This window comes from Primulina tabacum, chromosome 2 (genome assembly GCF_025594145.1).
Source record: "Primulina tabacum isolate GXHZ01 chromosome 2, ASM2559414v2, whole genome shotgun sequence".
NCBI lineage: Eukaryota > Viridiplantae > Streptophyta > Magnoliopsida > Lamiales > Gesneriaceae > Primulina > Primulina tabacum.
Window position 1 is genome coordinate 5,707,859 of NC_134551.1, and position 16,855 is coordinate 5,724,713.

Here is a 16,855-nt window from a genome sequence, read left to right on the forward strand (position 1 = left end):
GTGTAAAAACGTTTTGGTCGAAACATTTTATCAAATACTTGATATATAATATTTTGATATTTGAATAAAATATAAAATGCTTCAACAAGGTATCTTAAAAATAATAAAAAGTAAATAAATGCAATAAATAAATATACACGAATTTTTTTTATGGATATTTGGATATTAACAACTTATATCTCACTACTTATTCCTCTAAAGAATGGTCCACTAGAAGACTTTGATTTATATAACTCCTTGTACAGACCTATTTCGACTTAGGACTTATCAATTTCTTAATCGAAACTCCTAGAATACTCTCGATTGTAGGCCGCAAATCTGACAATCCACATAATATTTAACGTCTTTTATGTCAAGACTGCAAACACAATCTTTATCATCTTTGTATGAAGAATCACTCATCTAAACTTTGATGCTCAACTTTCATGTATACGTGTGTGTGGGGCCCTTAGCTCCTAATCGTTATTACAATGCAATTTGATTAGGGTTAATTAATTACAGCGGAAAACGAGTTCAAATTTTCTTTACAATGAGCCCAAATCATTTTATTTGAATACTAAAAATAGCATTCCATCTCACATCATAAACATGCTCACACGTAATCAAAACCAATCACATACAAACAACTCATATCCTCGGGACATGCCCCGGTATATAGATACATATATACTGGGAACAAAATATAAACCTCAACTCAAACTATGACTCCCTTCAGAAGCACCCTCTCCGGTCTCCTGATATCTTGGAGTACCTGCCATTGTCCACACATAAAGACAACAACAGCCCCCCTTGGGGGTGAGCAAAGCTCCGTATGGAACAACCATCATATATACCACAGATATCTAAACAATGATATATGGTATGCAATGCATGTATGTCGTGGAGGTATCAGGTCAAATGCCCATCCATTGAGCACATGTCAGAATCAATCGAATCGCTATCAAATCAATGCTCGAACTGGCACACCAGCCAATATGGGATACTCGTATGATAGCGTCGGCAAAGCGCCATCAAATCCCAAATCTCATATCCAATCATATGGGGCCACAATTGTCTATGCTTTACGGGTCATATAATACCGGCATAGCGATTGTGTTCACAAACCCCGGAATCCAATCAAATCATATCAGGGTATCCAAGGATCATAGCTCAACGTGCATGTCATGTATCGATGTATGCATAAAATGATGTGTGTTAACAAAACATTTATTTTATACATCGATATCTCAATCTCAATGTCATGTATGCCACATCAATCAACAAATAAGGCATATAAACACATAATCTCATTCCAATCAATCAAATCAATCCGACATATATCATATAATACAGATACCTGTCGTATGTTATCCGGTCGCAACATACCTCAATTCTTCGTTCCAGTCGATGTAGCTTGAAGATATCAGTATAATAATTTATCTACATCAATAACATACTCATTTCAATCAATAACCTGATTCAAAATCAATAATATAAGTTCCAAATATCTTTTGAAACTTTGAAAATTCATATCAAATCAAAATCATATCATAATTCAATTCCGACTTCAAAACTTAGTTTCTTGTCGGTTATTCTACCACATATAGGAATCTCGACTTCAAATACATGCTATTCCAGCACTTTAATATTTAGAGCTGCTGAAACTAAAAGAAATTTACCTCAAAAAGAAGCTCTCGACGCGAGGATTCCGAATATATAATTTGTTCCAAGTTTGGACAAAGTTTCGAGGTGATTTCGGACGATAGAAATCAACTCCTCTTGTTTCCCTTCGAAGCTTCAGAGGAAATGAAAGGATACATATGGACAAATTCATCCTTATCACTCCTTAAATCGTGTGCTACAGAGGTATTCGCGCATATGCGCGACCAAACTCGCGCATATGCGCGCATAGTTCTGCCCGCGCGTGCAGTTCTGCACGGGTGCGCGCCTTGCTCTGTCTGAAACGCTATTTTAGGTTTCGAATTAGCAAAAATGGTAAACAGGAAAGTTGTAGATCTGTGTCTTGGCTTTCATTTGCCACTGACCTCACTCAATTTGGATATTGGATGCGAAAGTTATGCTCATTCTCCCAAACTGTGTCATTGTAGGAACTACAACGCACACGATACACTTCGGGATGATTTTGCCCATATTTCCAAATGGATTTGGACAAAACTCAAAACATGAAAGTTTTAGTATTATGTATTATATTTCCAATGAAATTGGCGTCATGTCATTTGGACCAATACTCTGTTAATTATGCTAAAAACCGTAACATGTGTCACTTTTCTGTTGCGGTTCATCACATGTTCCAAATACAAATCAATTTCTAATATAATTTTTCATCCTCACCACCTATTTTCTCACTTTCATTGTCATGATATACATCATATACATAATCACATGACAATTTCATGAATGATCGATAATCAACATAGGATTTACGATAATACGATACACGGTCCTTACAGTGTGAGTGATAGTGTGTGAGAATTTAATCCTTCATAGTATATGCATATATCAAATATATCATCACACTCGGGCTTGTTCTTATTCAAGCTAATTTCTTTATATATGTTGCTCATACTTTGAATCCCCTTCTCAAACTTGTATTTGATATTAAAGTTGTTGTATTTATAGTCTCTAACAATGATATGAATGTTTGAAACAAGAATATGACCGTTTGGAAAGTTTTTGTACCATTTCTTATATTGAAGCGGTCATATTCACGTTGCTGGATATTTGGTGAATTTGACTGATGCTGAATTTTGCGGTGCTGAATTCAGTCTGCTGATTTTGGGCTCTACTGGATGCAGCAGCTACTGGTTGTCTACTGGTTGCAGTAGTTACTAGTTACAGTAGCTACTGGTTTCAATAGTCATCTCTACTGGTTTAGGCTCTACTGCATTTCGAGGTCGAATGCTTTTCAGCACTCACAATTTCAATCATCATGATTTCAGTAGCTATGTTTTTTTGCTTATGATTCTTGTTTCGTTGCTTTTTATGTGCAAAGTGATTAACATGAAAGTTGTAGTCATTTTCTTATCTTTCTATAGAATCAAGAATCGCTTAATTTAGAGTTCTACAAAAGCTTTATGCTCGAAACACTCTATTGCACTAGAGATTATGTTCTACTGAATTTGAGTGCAGAACCATTAATTTCAATGTAAATTTTCGTCCTCTTAGACTTTGATTCAAACATCGACTTCTGAATAAGATTTGTAGTATTTTGAGTTGGTTGTTTAACCATTTTAACGACTGATCATTTGCATCATTGATCAGCGAGATATCATTAAAAAACTTATGCTCTTCAGATTTTCAGCTTTGCTAATTTCGGATTTCAGCATCCAAAACTTCTAATTTGAACAAACAACTACACACTTAAGTAAACTAGCAAGAAGCACGTGCGATGCACGTGAATATTAATTATTTAATAAAAATTAAAATTTGATTTTTTTTAAAAATAATTTGAATAAATTTTTTTTTAAATTTATATTGTGTTGGTAGAATAAGATTCACAAAACACGTTTTTAGTAAAACACATTTTTCTTATTTTTAGTTTAGTATAAATAGTTCATTTTCTTCCTTTGGATACAATTTTGGAAGCTCATTTATCGCGGTAAACCGAACAATGAAACCTCTCCATTTTCTGAGAAATGTTCTTATGAGTCTTAACATATTGGTTTAGTCTATTGTCATATTAGACGAATAAATTAATTAAGAACGTATATACCTTACTTTCAAAATTGTTTCTCAAATTAAAATTCAAGCAATTGATTTTATGTTATATAATAAATTATAATGAATATAATATATAGAACGAATTTAACTGAAACAAATTTTGAAAAAATATATATCTAAGCACCACGTATAAGTTATAATAACCTAAAAATCAATCAAATTATGGATTTTATAAATACATATATAATAATTTATATAAGTGAAGCACACTAAGGACAAATAATTATCAATTTAAAATATTTGTGACTAACTCATCAAAATATTATCAATACTAATGAAATAATAATATTGATAATAAAATATAACCCATAATATTCAATTTAAATATTGTTTAACCTCATACAGAATTTTTTTATCTTTTGCTTTAGAATTATATATTATAGATAAATTAATTTTCATATACATTAATTAATAAATAAATTTTTTAAAAGTATATAATTTATATTTTTCATTAAGCCATCAATTACAAATATATATATATATATATATATATATATATATATATATTATGTATTTGTATGTGTTTAGTGATTGTATATTACTGGGATCAGAAAAGAATTTAGTTGGGGTGAATAAACTCTTTTAAAAATATTTGCTTTTAAAATTTGTCTTCAATCATTTTTAGGCGGTTGAAAGATTTTCTCAAACGGTTAGAATATGAATCACGTGAAAAGTGTGAAAGACGATTCAATATTTCTAATATTTTCAACCGGTTGGCAATCTAGACAACAAGATATAGTTTGAAATGTAAGAACTTGTGAAAAGTAAAAATACGAGAATTTTATGGATGTTCCGAGAAAAACACTCATACCCCTTCTTCCTCTGTAGGAAGGATTCCACTAAAACACTTGTCTGATATATATATATTTTTAAAAAATTGCTACTAAAATATTTAAATTTCTTATTATAGCTAGCTCTCTTAATTTTTCTATCAGATTCATATTTTATGATATTATTAGTATATTAACATTCATGATTATTGATATAAATTATACTAAATAATTTATTAAATTATTTACTTTCAATTCTTAGTTAAAAAATTATAAATATACTATTATTAAATTTTATATTATTATATTATTATATACTTATCATGTTATTGTATTATTGCATATATAATTATTTTTTCTTATATCTTCTTGTGATACTATGATTTATTATTTAATCAGAAACTACATTAAATATAATAACAAAATTGCATTAAAATCATATATAACATGTAGAAAGAAAATTAAAAGGATAAAATATTTAAAGTTAGTATAAAGATGAAATATTTGAGAAAATTAATATAAGAGTTACATTTTATTCTTGAAGTGATATAAATTATTACAATCAATGTATATTGTAGTGATAATTTATTAGCATTTGTTAGACTATTAATTATATATTATGTGGAATAATTAGGCTACTAATTAATTATATATTAGGCGGAATAAATAAAAAATTTTGATATTTCATTTTTACACTTGCAACAATTAGAAATTTACAAATATATCTTTATTGAATCTAGGATTTGTATTGATGAGGAGGTCATTTTTATTTTTTGACAATTGGAAAACATGGCTAATGATCTACACTTTTGTAGGTATATAGATAAAAAAATATTTTTTTATCAAAGATATATTCATTTTTAATGCATAGATTTCCTATAAATTGTGTAGAAAATTTCCATACAATTTAAGGGGGTAGTAGAAAATTTACAATGAAAAACTTTGTTATTCTTTTTACACTTTTATAAGTATAATAGTTAAATATATATTCTTTTAATGTTTTTAATTATTTTTTAAAATTAAAAAATCTATTCTTTTAATATTTTTTCTAAGAATTATGTATCAAGAAAATGTTATTTCTCTAATGTATTTTTATTATCAAATATCAATTCAATTTTTATGTAACATTATTTTCAAAATTTATTTTGTTACAAATTTCTATTAAAAAATAAAAATACTATTATTATCTTCATGTATTTAATGATTGTGTAGAAAATTTTTCATACAATTAATCTAACAACACACAATTTATGGGAATAGTAGAAAAGTTACAATGAAAAACTTTGTTATTCTTTTTACACTTTTATAAGTATAATAGTTAAATATATATTCTTTTAATATTTTTTGTAAGAATTATGTATGAAGAAAATATTATTTCTCTAATGTATTTTTTATTATCGAATATCTATTCAATTTTTATGTAATATTATTTTCAAAATTTCTTATTTCACAATTTTCTATTAAAGAATTTTTAAATTACAAAATTATGATAACTGATTTTGGAATTGAGACTAAGAAAAAATTTAGTCTGATTTTGGTTCTACTGTTCTTGAGAACCATTGTCAGGTTTAGCTTTAGACATTTAATGTCTAAATCTTAATCAATCTTAGTAGATATTTCGAATATCACCAAATTTGTGTGTGCTGAATTTATAAATTTGTCGTATGTATAATCTTTTTTAAAATTGCTATTAAAATCTTTACTTTCTTACTATAGTCAAACTCTCCAAATTTTTCTAAGAGCTTCATATTTTATGAGATTATTAACATATTGACATTCATAATTATTGATATAAATTCTTCTAGTAAATTTATTAAACTATTTACTTTCAATTTTTTGTTTAAAAAACCATAAAATATATTAGTATTAAACTTCACATTATCATATTATTTTATATTTATCATGTTATTCTACTATTGGACATATAGTTAAATTTTTTTATATATCCTCTTGTAATACTATAATTTGTTTATTAATTAATTAAAAATTGCACTAAAAACATAATTACAAAATTATAATAAAATCATTAAAAAAACGTAGAGATAAAATTAAAAGAATAAAACATTTAAATGTAGTATAAAGATCAATTATTTGATAAAATTAATATAAGATTTACATTTTATTATTGAAATGATATAAATTACTACAATCAATGTATGTTGTAATGACAATTTATTAGCATTTGTTACAATTTTACATATGTATCCTTATATGATTTTTTGAATTCATATTAATAAGAAGACATTTGTGTCTTTTCACAATCGGAAAACAAATGAGTGATCCACACTTTTATAGGTATATAGATATGTTAAAAACATAATAACATGTTTTGTTATCATCTCTGAAACCCCAACAGAAGATTTCAAAACAAATCAAATGTTGAGAACAATATTGAAGCCAAATCAATATTAAAGGTATGGAATTTATTTTTGGGGTTTGAGTAATTGATTTGTAATATTGAAAATTCTCTCAAGTGGGGAATATTGAACTATATATTTACTTGCTTTTGGTAACTTTTATTGACATGGTCCAAGATTAAAATATCATTAAGCACTAGATAAAAGCTGCAAAAGTTTCATCCTTTATTCTTTATTGTTTTTGTTTCAAACATGAATTTAATCAATGTAAATTTTCTTTTAAAAACAACCGAATAAATTGATAAACGATGCTTTTATCTCTAGTTTACGATTACCAAACTATTCAATGTTGAAATCATGCCAAGACTATAAATAGACAACGTTAGAGGCATGTGGAAATTCCACTAATGTTTAAAATAGGCTGGAAATTCCACTAATATTGACACGCTAATTTATAGATGTATCATATTATTACATTAGAGTTAAAAGAAAGCAATTGAAGAAAGAGCGTAAATAATAGATAATGGACAATATTCCAAAGAAATGCCAATTTTCGTCCATCCAATTCATATTTCATATCCCATAATGTACAAATGACAAAAACTTGTGTGAGACGGTCTTTTTGTGAGACAGATCTCTTATTTGGTTCTTCCATCAAAAAATATTACTTTTTATTGTGAATATCGGTAGGGTTAACCCGTCTCACATATAAAGATTCGTAAGATCATCTCACAAGAGACTTACTCTGTAGAAATAGCCAACTTAGCGATAAATTCAAGCATGAATTTCTAAAATGGACTAGGAAAAAAACCCTACAAGAAATGAGGAGAATGAATTGAGTAGGCAATAACAAAAAAAGGACGATTATCATTTCAAATTTTCTAATGTAATTGACATTACAGCCTTTGCTAGAATAAGGAGTAGATACAATGAGGGGACTGATGCAAGTGATACCTTCAAAATTTTAAAATAGTAAATTTTCATTTTCAAGAAGTGTGTGAAATCATCATCTATTATTATGCCTCACTTCTATTTTCTCAGATACCTAAAATTATTTTAATAACGGAAAATAGAAGCTTCTTAAATTAATTGTAAAAGTTATTTGATTATTTTGTGAATAAATTGTAAAAATTGTTTAGAATTCCATTGATAGCAGGAAAAAAGTGCAAAAGGCAAAATGATTTCACACACTTCTTGAAAATGAAAATTTACTATTTTAAAATTAAGGCAAAATGACCAAGCAGAATAGGGCCACAACTATGCCAAGGCCAACCACATTTATAGCCACCAAACTAAAAGCCGAAGCCCCATATGCTGATGACACACTGAGAGCGAAAGCTCCCTGTCCAAGACAAACAACCATTAATTTTATATTTTTCATGAAGAATGATTCAATATATATAAAGAAAAGTTGCCCAAAAAAAAGCTTGAAATCTAACAAATTTCTTTAGTGTCCAAATTCCACCATGTAAAATAATAAGGTGTGCATGGAGCTGATAATGAATTCTCCCCTACCGCTGAAGAAGAATAAAGGGTCAAGAATCTTTCTTTCTTACGATTTTGCTTTTCCTTTTGTTGTTCAGTTTGCTTCAAAAGTATTAAATATTGCTATGAGCAACATAAAATTTGGAGAAAGACAAATATATGAATACATAAAATGTGGGTTTGTTTTTTTCTTAACAGTGGTTGAAAATGTAGTTTAGCTCAGAATTTGTCACTTCAATCGTCTTGATCTGTGTTTGGTATGTTCTTGAACTTTGTTAGAAGCCTCCAGATTTTAGCAGACTTGTAATTTGAGAGTAATGTGAAAGAATTTAGATGGTTTTTGCTTCGGTTTGAAGAACATTGCGGCATTGGGATCTTTGTTTAAGTCTTATGAAGATTCAATTTTATTTATTTTTTTGTTTTAGGTCTTATGAAGGCTCATTTTGAAGTTTATGGTTGCTTCAATTGAAGGTTAGTGCTTGGTGAGGTGAAATATCACCTGATTTTTGGAAGCTAACTTATTGGGTATTTTTGTTGGTTGCTTCATATGTGGTTTGCTTCTGTGGCCAAGAAACGTATCTCTCTGAATCCCAAAGTGAAAGAAATGATGAGAAACTTGTACATATGTTAGGTCTTATGCTCATAATATTATCCCAAAACGTTTGCCTTATTTCTCATGTTAATTCAGTCTTGTTCTCCATCATGACAAATGCAGGGCACTTGTGGACAGCTTATAACACAAACAGAGCTATAGCTGAAAGAATCTTCAAAATTTCCTGCACTTCTCACATCAAGTGGAAACGCTGTTGATTCAGCTGATGGCGCATAATGCAGAATGGAGAAATGTTGGCCAGAATGCCTTGCCAGTTCTGCTTCTCCTGTTGATTTCAGTCATACACACAGAGCAGCTTGAATCATCCCAAATCCGAGCCCTTTTAAAAGTTCAACAGATTCTTGGCTTTCCACCCTTTTTGAATAGCTGGAATAAGGCAACAGATTTCTGTAATAGTGAGCCATCATCGGATCTTACCATTGTTTGTTACGAAGAGAACATAACTCAGCTGCATATTGTGGGAGAAACAGGGGCTCCTCGATTACCTGAGAATTTCTCTATCGATTCTTTTGTTGCCACACTTGCTAAGATTCCAGGCTTGAAGGTCCTAAGATTGGTTTCTCTTGGTTTATGGGGACCATTTCCTGGTGAATTCACTAACTTATCGTCCTTGGAATTACTGAACTTAACTTCGAATTTCTTCCAAGGCAGTATGTCGCCAAGTATATCATCAATGACACGGCTTCAAAGTTTAATACTCGATAGCAATAACCTCATTGGTGGGATGCCAGATGGGATAGGTTCACTTTCATCTTTGGTTGTTTTGAGTGCGAGGAACAATTCTTTAAATGGGTCTTTGCCACATTTATTGGGAAACTTGGGGGACCTCAGAGTTCTTGCATTGTCAAATAACAAATTTTCTGGCGATGTGCCGGATCTTGGCGGGTTGACAAATCTTCAAGTGCTCGACTTGGAAAACAATTTTCTCGGGCCTCGATTTCCAGAAGTTTGCGACAACATCGAGAGCATTGTGCTTAGGAACAACAAATTCACTTTTGGGATTCCAGATATAGTCCGATCTTATTATCAGCTCAAGATATTCATCATTTCCTCCAACAGATTCGTCGGACCATTTCCAGTATCTTTGCTATCTCTGCCACGTCTCACTTATCTTGATATAGCACAAAACAAGTTCACAGGCATGCTCATTGAAAACCTACCTTGCAGTGACGAACTTAGTTTTGTGAACTTGACTGATAATCTGTTGACTGGAAAATTGCCCAGCAGCTTGTTGTCGGGTTCAAGAAAAAGGGTTGTGTTGTATGCTGAAAATTGTTTGTCAACAGGAGATCAAAATCAAAATCCGATTTCTTTGTGTACGAATGAGGCTTTAGCTGTTGGAATTTTACCTAATTCCCAGAAGAGAAAGCAAGCTTCCAAAGTTATTCTTGCTTTAGGCATATCTGGAGGAGTTATTGGGGCAGCCATTTTAGCTTGGGCAACCTTTCTGGTTGCAAGAAATTTTCTTGACGAGAGCCAAAAACAAAAATCTCCTCCTAGACTTGTATCAGAAAATGTATCAGCGGTATACACCTCAAAGTTGCTTAAAGATGCAAGTGAGACCTCTCTCTTCTTTATATCTTGTTTTTAGGTGGAATGTTTTTATTGATTTAATGAATTTCATCTTCTTTATATCTTGTTTTTAGGTGGAACGTTTTAATTGATTTAATGAATTCCATATGTTTATTCCTCGTAGGATACATAACTCAAGCCATGAAAGTAGGAGCACTTGGTGTCCCTTCCTATCGTACCTTTTCATTGGAAGAGCTCAAGGAGGGAACTAAAAATTTTGATACGTCAACTTCCATGGGAGAAGGATCTCACGGTCAGGTACATTGCTTTTGGTTTTCGAATAAAATCACGTTTTGGCAAAACAATACACAAAACAAATCTAAAAAAATTCTCTTCATGAGTTTGTAGAACATGTCTAATGAAGAAAATGAACATCTATTCAATTCAAAATCTAAAATAATGCTTGGCATCATTGGTGATGAGCTGCCTCTACATGGACTCAGATGTATAGAGGTCGTCTAAGGGATGGCTCCAATGTGGCAATTCGATGCCTGAAATTAAAGAAAAACCACAGTACTCAGTACTTAATGCACCATATTGAAATGATATCAAAGTTACGGCATCACCATTTGGTTAGCGCTCTTGGGCACTGCTTTGAGTATCACTTGGATGATTCATCTGTGAGCAGGGTAATTCTCGTCTTTGAATATGTGCCAAATGGGACTCTGAGAACCTGGATATCAGGTAAACTAATAGACATAATTCTTGAGAATTCAACTGTGTTTTTATGTTAAGAGCTAAATATTAATTAACATAACAGGCTAACAGCCACAGTTCATTGTCATTTCTGGCAGACAAGCGAGTTAGCCGAAAGCTTACCTGGGCTCAGCGAATAGCAGCTGCTACAGGGGTAGCAAAGGGTATCCAGTTCCTTCACACAGGAATTATGCCCGGTGTCTTTTCTAATAATCTGAAAATAACAGATGTTTTATTGGATCAGAACCTAGTCGCAAAAATCAGCAGCTACAACCTGCCATTGCTAGCAGAAAACACGGAAAAAGTACAGATAAATAGCTTTCCAAATTTGTGTCTTCACATCATCTTTGCACAATCCGACAGTCTAAATCTGCTCAATTTGACAGGACCATCTCCAAAATTTCCTTGGATCCAAGGAGGCCAGGAATGCAAGGTTGGTTATCATAAGTACAAGTGGATGTATGAAATTCAAACACACACTTGTTAAGAAAATGCTTCTTCAGGAAAACATTTTCTTCAATATTTAGTGGTTATCATTGATTGATTCTCAGGGCAAAGCATCAAAACAAGTTGGATATTTATGACTTTGGAGTGATGCTACTAGAAATCATCTCAGGGGAGCCCATAAATTCCAGAAGTGAAGTGGAGTTTCTAAAAGATCGGGTACTCACTGAACTAAACTACGTTTCATTTTTCATTCTTCATCCCAAAGCACCAAATGATGCACGGAATTCATCTATTGATCGGTGATACTCTTATTTTGCAGTTCCAAGCCAGCACAACAATGGACGATACATCAAGAAACAGCATAGTTGACCGAGCGATAAGAAACTTATGCTCTGGTGAATCAATGAAAACAATGATGGAACTATGCTGTAGATGTTTGATAAAGGATCCAGCTGATAGACCTTCCATTGAAGATGTACTATGGAATTTGCAATTTGCTTCTCAGGTTCAGGATGCATGGAGGGGTGATTCCCAAAGCAGTGACAGCTTCTCCAACTTCGCCTCTCAAATTTGCAGGCTTAAAGCGCAGTATCAGATAATAGATTAACAGCTATTCAGTTAAAAGCCTTGACCACATCTCTACTTTTTGTGCCAGATCTTTGAGGTTTCAGCACTTTATAAAAGCCTGTTCAGAATAACAAAGGAAAAAAATGAGGTTATAAACTGAGTCATGCTGGTATCATTTTGCCTTTTCATCTTAATCTCCTTTTGTAGATATTGCATTTCTAACAAGAAAATACATCAAATATAATCCCTAAATTCGCATGATTTTTTTTTTAAATAAAACATTTCAGATAAAATATTTTTTAATAATCTCTTCAATGCATGATTTTCTTTTTTTGAAAATATTGCATAAAAAATTTTGAATAACATAAATTGTGATTAACGAAGACCTTACGTAGTGCAAAAATGAGAAGGGCCACAAATTATCCATTAAAAATATATTTTTACCATCTTTTATTTCACTTCAATCTTACATGTCTAAAATTTAATTTAAAAAACTTATAAACTTGCTGCTAAAACAAGATATTCTAGCAACTTCTTATAAATCCTCATCTTTTTTTCTTAAACTTAATGGAATTTGGATACTAATTTTTTTTTAAGAAAGCAAATTCATTATTCAGGGTGAGAAAAACAAATCAATGACGTGGAGATGCTAATTGCAATTATGATTAAAAAAAATGAGTATGTATTTTGTAAAACGATCTCACATATCTTTATTCGTGAGATGAGTCAACTTTGCATGAATTCACAACAAAAAATAATTATTTTAACATAAAAATAATATTTATTCATGGATGACCCAAATATATAATATTTGTCAAACAATTTTGATCAATGAGACTATATAACACGATTTTTTTTTCAAATGAATATACCCAAACCCCATCATAATGTAATATATATAACATCAAATTGCATGCACCACCAACAAGATCCAAACATCACTCTCCTACCAACACCTGCTCAGAGTTCCCTTCTAAACTGCTGAGAACGCACACAATCCCGTGCATGTGAAAGGATTTTCCCTTGCTCGGAAAATTATATCTAAAATTATTTGATCCCGTACACACGATTCATGAAGGATGTAATGTAACCATGTTAAAATTCCTCAAAATAACGAAACTTAGAAAAACAATACTTCTAAATCATGATAAAGAAAATGGAAACAAATAAACCACAAGAGAAAACTGAATGAAATAAAGTAAACAAATGGCCACTCGAACGTAGAGTGTAATACTAGCAAAAAACAGATATGACTTCAAGGTCTTCCGCTTGCAGAATAAAATTTCTGCAGAATCTAATTTGAAGAACCGTGTGCTCGCATGAAAAGTCCTTTCTAAAACAAATCTTTCAACTTCATTACCACCCTTGAGAGCATGTTCTAAATTAATGCAATCCGTGTTTTTGACCAACTGATCGCAATCTCAGTGGAATCAAATAAAGACATGATAAACTGTTAAGGTTCACATCACATACTTAGGAACTTACAGGCCTAGTTATTCACACGACAAAGCAACAAACACGAATAAGTAAAACATGGAATTCCGAGGTGTTCGCTTTTACGCAAATGTCACAGCGCATCTAATGGAGCCATCACACAAAGAAACCAGAATAAGGATTTCTGTTCCAAAAATGCAAAATCTTCAAGACATAAGCTAGAAGTTAAATTTTTAACGTCCCACCAAATTTTTTATCAAGGTCCATTTTGTCTAAAGGGATCATTTTTTAGTTTGGTTCAGTACTAAATTGTCAGGTAAGTTACCATCAATGAAATATACCAGAAGCATGTATTTGTGGACCTCACGTACACTCACTCGATCTCATATATGCTCTATGTTATCAATTTGATAGTGCATCTTAAAGAGTGTCGTAGTGGATGTCCCCACGAAGCCTAGCAAATTTCGCCAGACAGGTCTACCATAAGACACATCTAATTATTCCACAAACCCCAAAAGAAGTCCCAACAAAAGTTCTTATGTTTAACTTCAAACCTACTGGACACTCTTGCTAGTTTCAGACATAAACACATTCAAAAGCCGCTTTGGAACCTCAACTGTTCTTCCACACAAAATGAATCATGATCAATGTTTTACAAGTAAATACCAGTGTTTCATGTGGTCTATGTAGTAAAGACGCTTCAGGAATCACTGTAACTAAAAGCAACACCCATACAACAGAAAAGCCCAGTTATAAATAGACATTAAAACAATAAACTTAAAAAAGGACTTGGTAAAGCTAAAAACTCGGATAAATTCAACAAGGATGTAAGCCGTCCAAACAAACAAGTAGAATTTATTATATTCACCTTATGACAGACTAAGGTGCTCACTTTCACACAAACACGCTCTGCATCTAATCTACATTACACAAAAGAACCACATTAATCATTTCTACTTCAAATACACTTTCAATGACAAGCAACAACCACAAATAAAATAAGGTGCACCGATGACAAGATTTGTACTAACTTTACTTTAAGAAGTAAAAAGAAAATCACACATTTCGGTAACAGGTTCCCAACCATTCAAAACTTTCAAGGAGGAACATAATTGATACTTAAATCAAGCATCAGCACTGAATTGAGAAGAGCCTAGAAGATGGAAAATGTTGCTAATGAATTTCCATCAGGCCTTTCCTTTACTTCTAAATCGGTAATACAGCTAAGAAATAACAGTGAAACAAAAGGGTTCCTCAATCATCCAATTCTCAGCGCATTACATTATAAAACCCCAAAAATTAACATAAGCTAATTTTTCGTATAATAAAACTGTAAAGAATAATCGAGGAATCAGCGAAGGTACGCCGGGATCTTAATGCGAATAAAGAGCATACTCATAACATAAGAAATCACAACAAAAGCAACTCCAGCTGACGCGTACGACACCTTCACACTCTTCGCCCTGTTCTTATCCAGCGCCAGATCCAGCAGCACGATTCCGATGCCTCCAAGAACAAACATGAACCCCGATGAGAGACCCTCGATAATGTACTGGCCATTCACCCGACCCGGAAGGAAGACCACAGGTCGAACCGACCCAGTGAAGCGATCCTGGGTGGATCCGATGCCCGGTGGCTCCACAATGACGTCGTAGACGATACCGGATACGACCATGAAGTATGTGAGGAGGACCAGGGAGAATACTGTCATGGCGGAAGGGAGAGTGAAGGACGGCAGCTTCAGGCGGAGTCGCGGCGGCCGGAGGACGGAGAAGGGTAGGATCCGGATGAGATGGAAGATCGGATCGATGGAGTCGGACGACAGATCGGGTTGGGTCGCAGTGGCGGAGCTTGAAGTTGACATTTTCGCCAGCGAGTTGGACGTCCCGGAGGAGAGACTTTTTTTAATATTATGAAACAATATTTTTATATCCAGATTGTCAATCGAATTGGTTTTTTTTTTAAATAAAAAATAATTTAATTGTTTCGACATATGATTGGATTACAATATTATAATATTAATATAATATCATAAATAATATATTTTAAAATTTACAATTTAAAAATATATAATATTAAAATTTTAAAATTAAAAAACTATATACATATATTCATAATATAAACGATAGTTATATATTTTTTAAAAAACAAAAAAATATAATAAATAAACTCTAATATTATTAAAATAATATATTTTAGAAATCCAAATATCAAATAATCAATATATATATATGTAACAAAATTTCAAATCAAAATTTTTAAAAAGTAAAAAAAATGGTTAACCGATTCATAGTCAGTCGACATGTTCTTGACATGTTTGATCGTTAAAACGATTTTTGAGGATTTTAAGAACAAGATCAACTATTGGTTCACGGTCGAACCGGCCAAAAAAATTGGTTTGGTTTGCAATTTGTCGTGAAGTAATTAAAATAATTATTAAATTTTACAATATAATCAAATATAATAAAGAAAAAAAATTATATTTATAAATTGTAATTAATTTAGCATTAAATTTCAGTATTTCTAAAGTATCTATATATATATATATATATATATATATTTTACCAAAATAATAAAGGTTCTGATCAAATTATTTATTAAAAAAATAAATACAATATTTAATTAATTTATTTAATTTTTCTTAAAAAAATTTTGGTTGAGTATTATAATTTATCATTTAAATAAGATTTATCAATGGACATTAAATTATCATTTAATAATCATAAATATTTAACGTAAATGTACGATATTTGAAGATTATTTTAATTTGAAAGAGTTGATTCATAATAATTTTCTTCCAAAACCATATGTATATTGTATTTCTTAATCTTCCTTCTTAAAATTCAAATAAAAGAACCCAAGAAAATTAAAAGAAATATTCAAAAAGATTCCAAATAAACATTCAAATGTGTTAAACATGTACCATGTTGCAAAATTATTTATAAATGAAAATATAAACGAAGTTATTGAATTTTGAAAAAAAAAATATTTCTCATTAATTTAATTGAATTTGATTTAGAAATATTTATTTATCACATGTTAAAAAATAATATATATATATAAAACTTCTCGGAGTATTTAGTTTGGTGATTGACATCAATACACTAAACATAATAAACATGCTATTATTTTAGACTAACACAATCTAAAATTTTGAAATTGATTTTCACTGCATTTCAAAGGTAGGTTTCAAA

The 16,855-nt window shown here is 31.1% G+C and overlaps 2 protein-coding genes and 1 long non-coding RNA gene across 7 annotated transcripts; 1 reads left to right on the forward strand and 2 right to left on the reverse strand.

The window, feature by feature from the left end:
- The first annotated feature begins 8,273 nt into the window (after positions 1-8,273).
- Positions 8,274-12,988, forward strand: LOC142527699 (putative inactive leucine-rich repeat receptor-like protein kinase At3g03770). Of its 5 annotated transcripts, none has more exons than XM_075632595.1 (8): positions 8,274-8,381; positions 9,048-10,501; positions 10,642-10,774; positions 10,954-11,201; positions 11,312-11,517; positions 11,600-11,646; positions 11,765-11,876; positions 11,980-12,988. In XM_075632595.1, exons 2-8 carry the CDS (start codon positions 9,151-9,153, stop codon positions 12,265-12,267), a joined length of 2,385 nt encoding a protein of 794 aa, XP_075488710.1. In that variant the 5' UTR covers positions 8,274-8,381; positions 9,048-9,150; the 3' UTR covers positions 12,268-12,988. The 5 variants fall into 5 exon arrangements, with proteins under 5 accessions (XP_075488710.1, XP_075488715.1, XP_075488738.1 ...); XM_075632600.1 differs by lacking the exon at positions 8,274-8,381 and adding an exon at positions 8,393-8,589; XM_075632623.1 differs by lacking the exon at positions 8,274-8,381 and adding an exon at positions 8,394-8,803 and having other exon boundaries at positions 10,642-10,775; positions 10,961-11,201.
- On the reverse strand, positions 10,872-11,470 carry LOC142527735 (uncharacterized). The gene is made up of 3 exons (XR_012815519.1): positions 11,337-11,470; positions 11,084-11,190; positions 10,872-11,008 (listed from the first exon to the last, which is right to left on the reverse strand). It is a non-coding gene; the product is annotated as an uncharacterized LOC142527735 (long non-coding RNA).
- A 1,815-nt stretch (positions 12,989-14,803) lies between the features above and the next one.
- LOC142527726 (uncharacterized) lies at positions 14,804-15,566 on the reverse strand. Its single transcript, XM_075632635.1, has one exon. It carries the CDS (start codon positions 15,523-15,525, stop codon positions 15,013-15,015), a length of 513 nt encoding a protein of 170 aa, XP_075488750.1. The 5' UTR covers positions 15,526-15,566; the 3' UTR covers positions 14,804-15,012.
- Between the last annotated feature and the right edge of the window lie 1,289 nt (positions 15,567-16,855).

Bases quoted from the DNA above. Each gene is read 5' to 3' on its own strand.
- LOC142527699 (XM_075632595.1), top strand. From the start codon at position 9,151: ATGGCGCATAATGCAGAATGGAGAAATGTTGGCCAGAATGCCTTGCCA. The intron at 11,518-11,599 runs GTACAGATAAAT...TCAATTTGACAG, and splicing joins TAGCAGAAAACACGGAAAAA to GACCATCTCCAAAATTTCCT. The intron at 11,877-11,979 runs GTACTCACTGAA...CTTATTTTGCAG, and splicing joins TGGAGTTTCTAAAAGATCGG to TTCCAAGCCAGCACAACAAT.
- LOC142527726 (XM_075632635.1), bottom strand. From the start codon at position 15,525: ATGTCAACTTCAAGCTCCGCCACTGCGACCCAACCCGATCTGTCGTCC.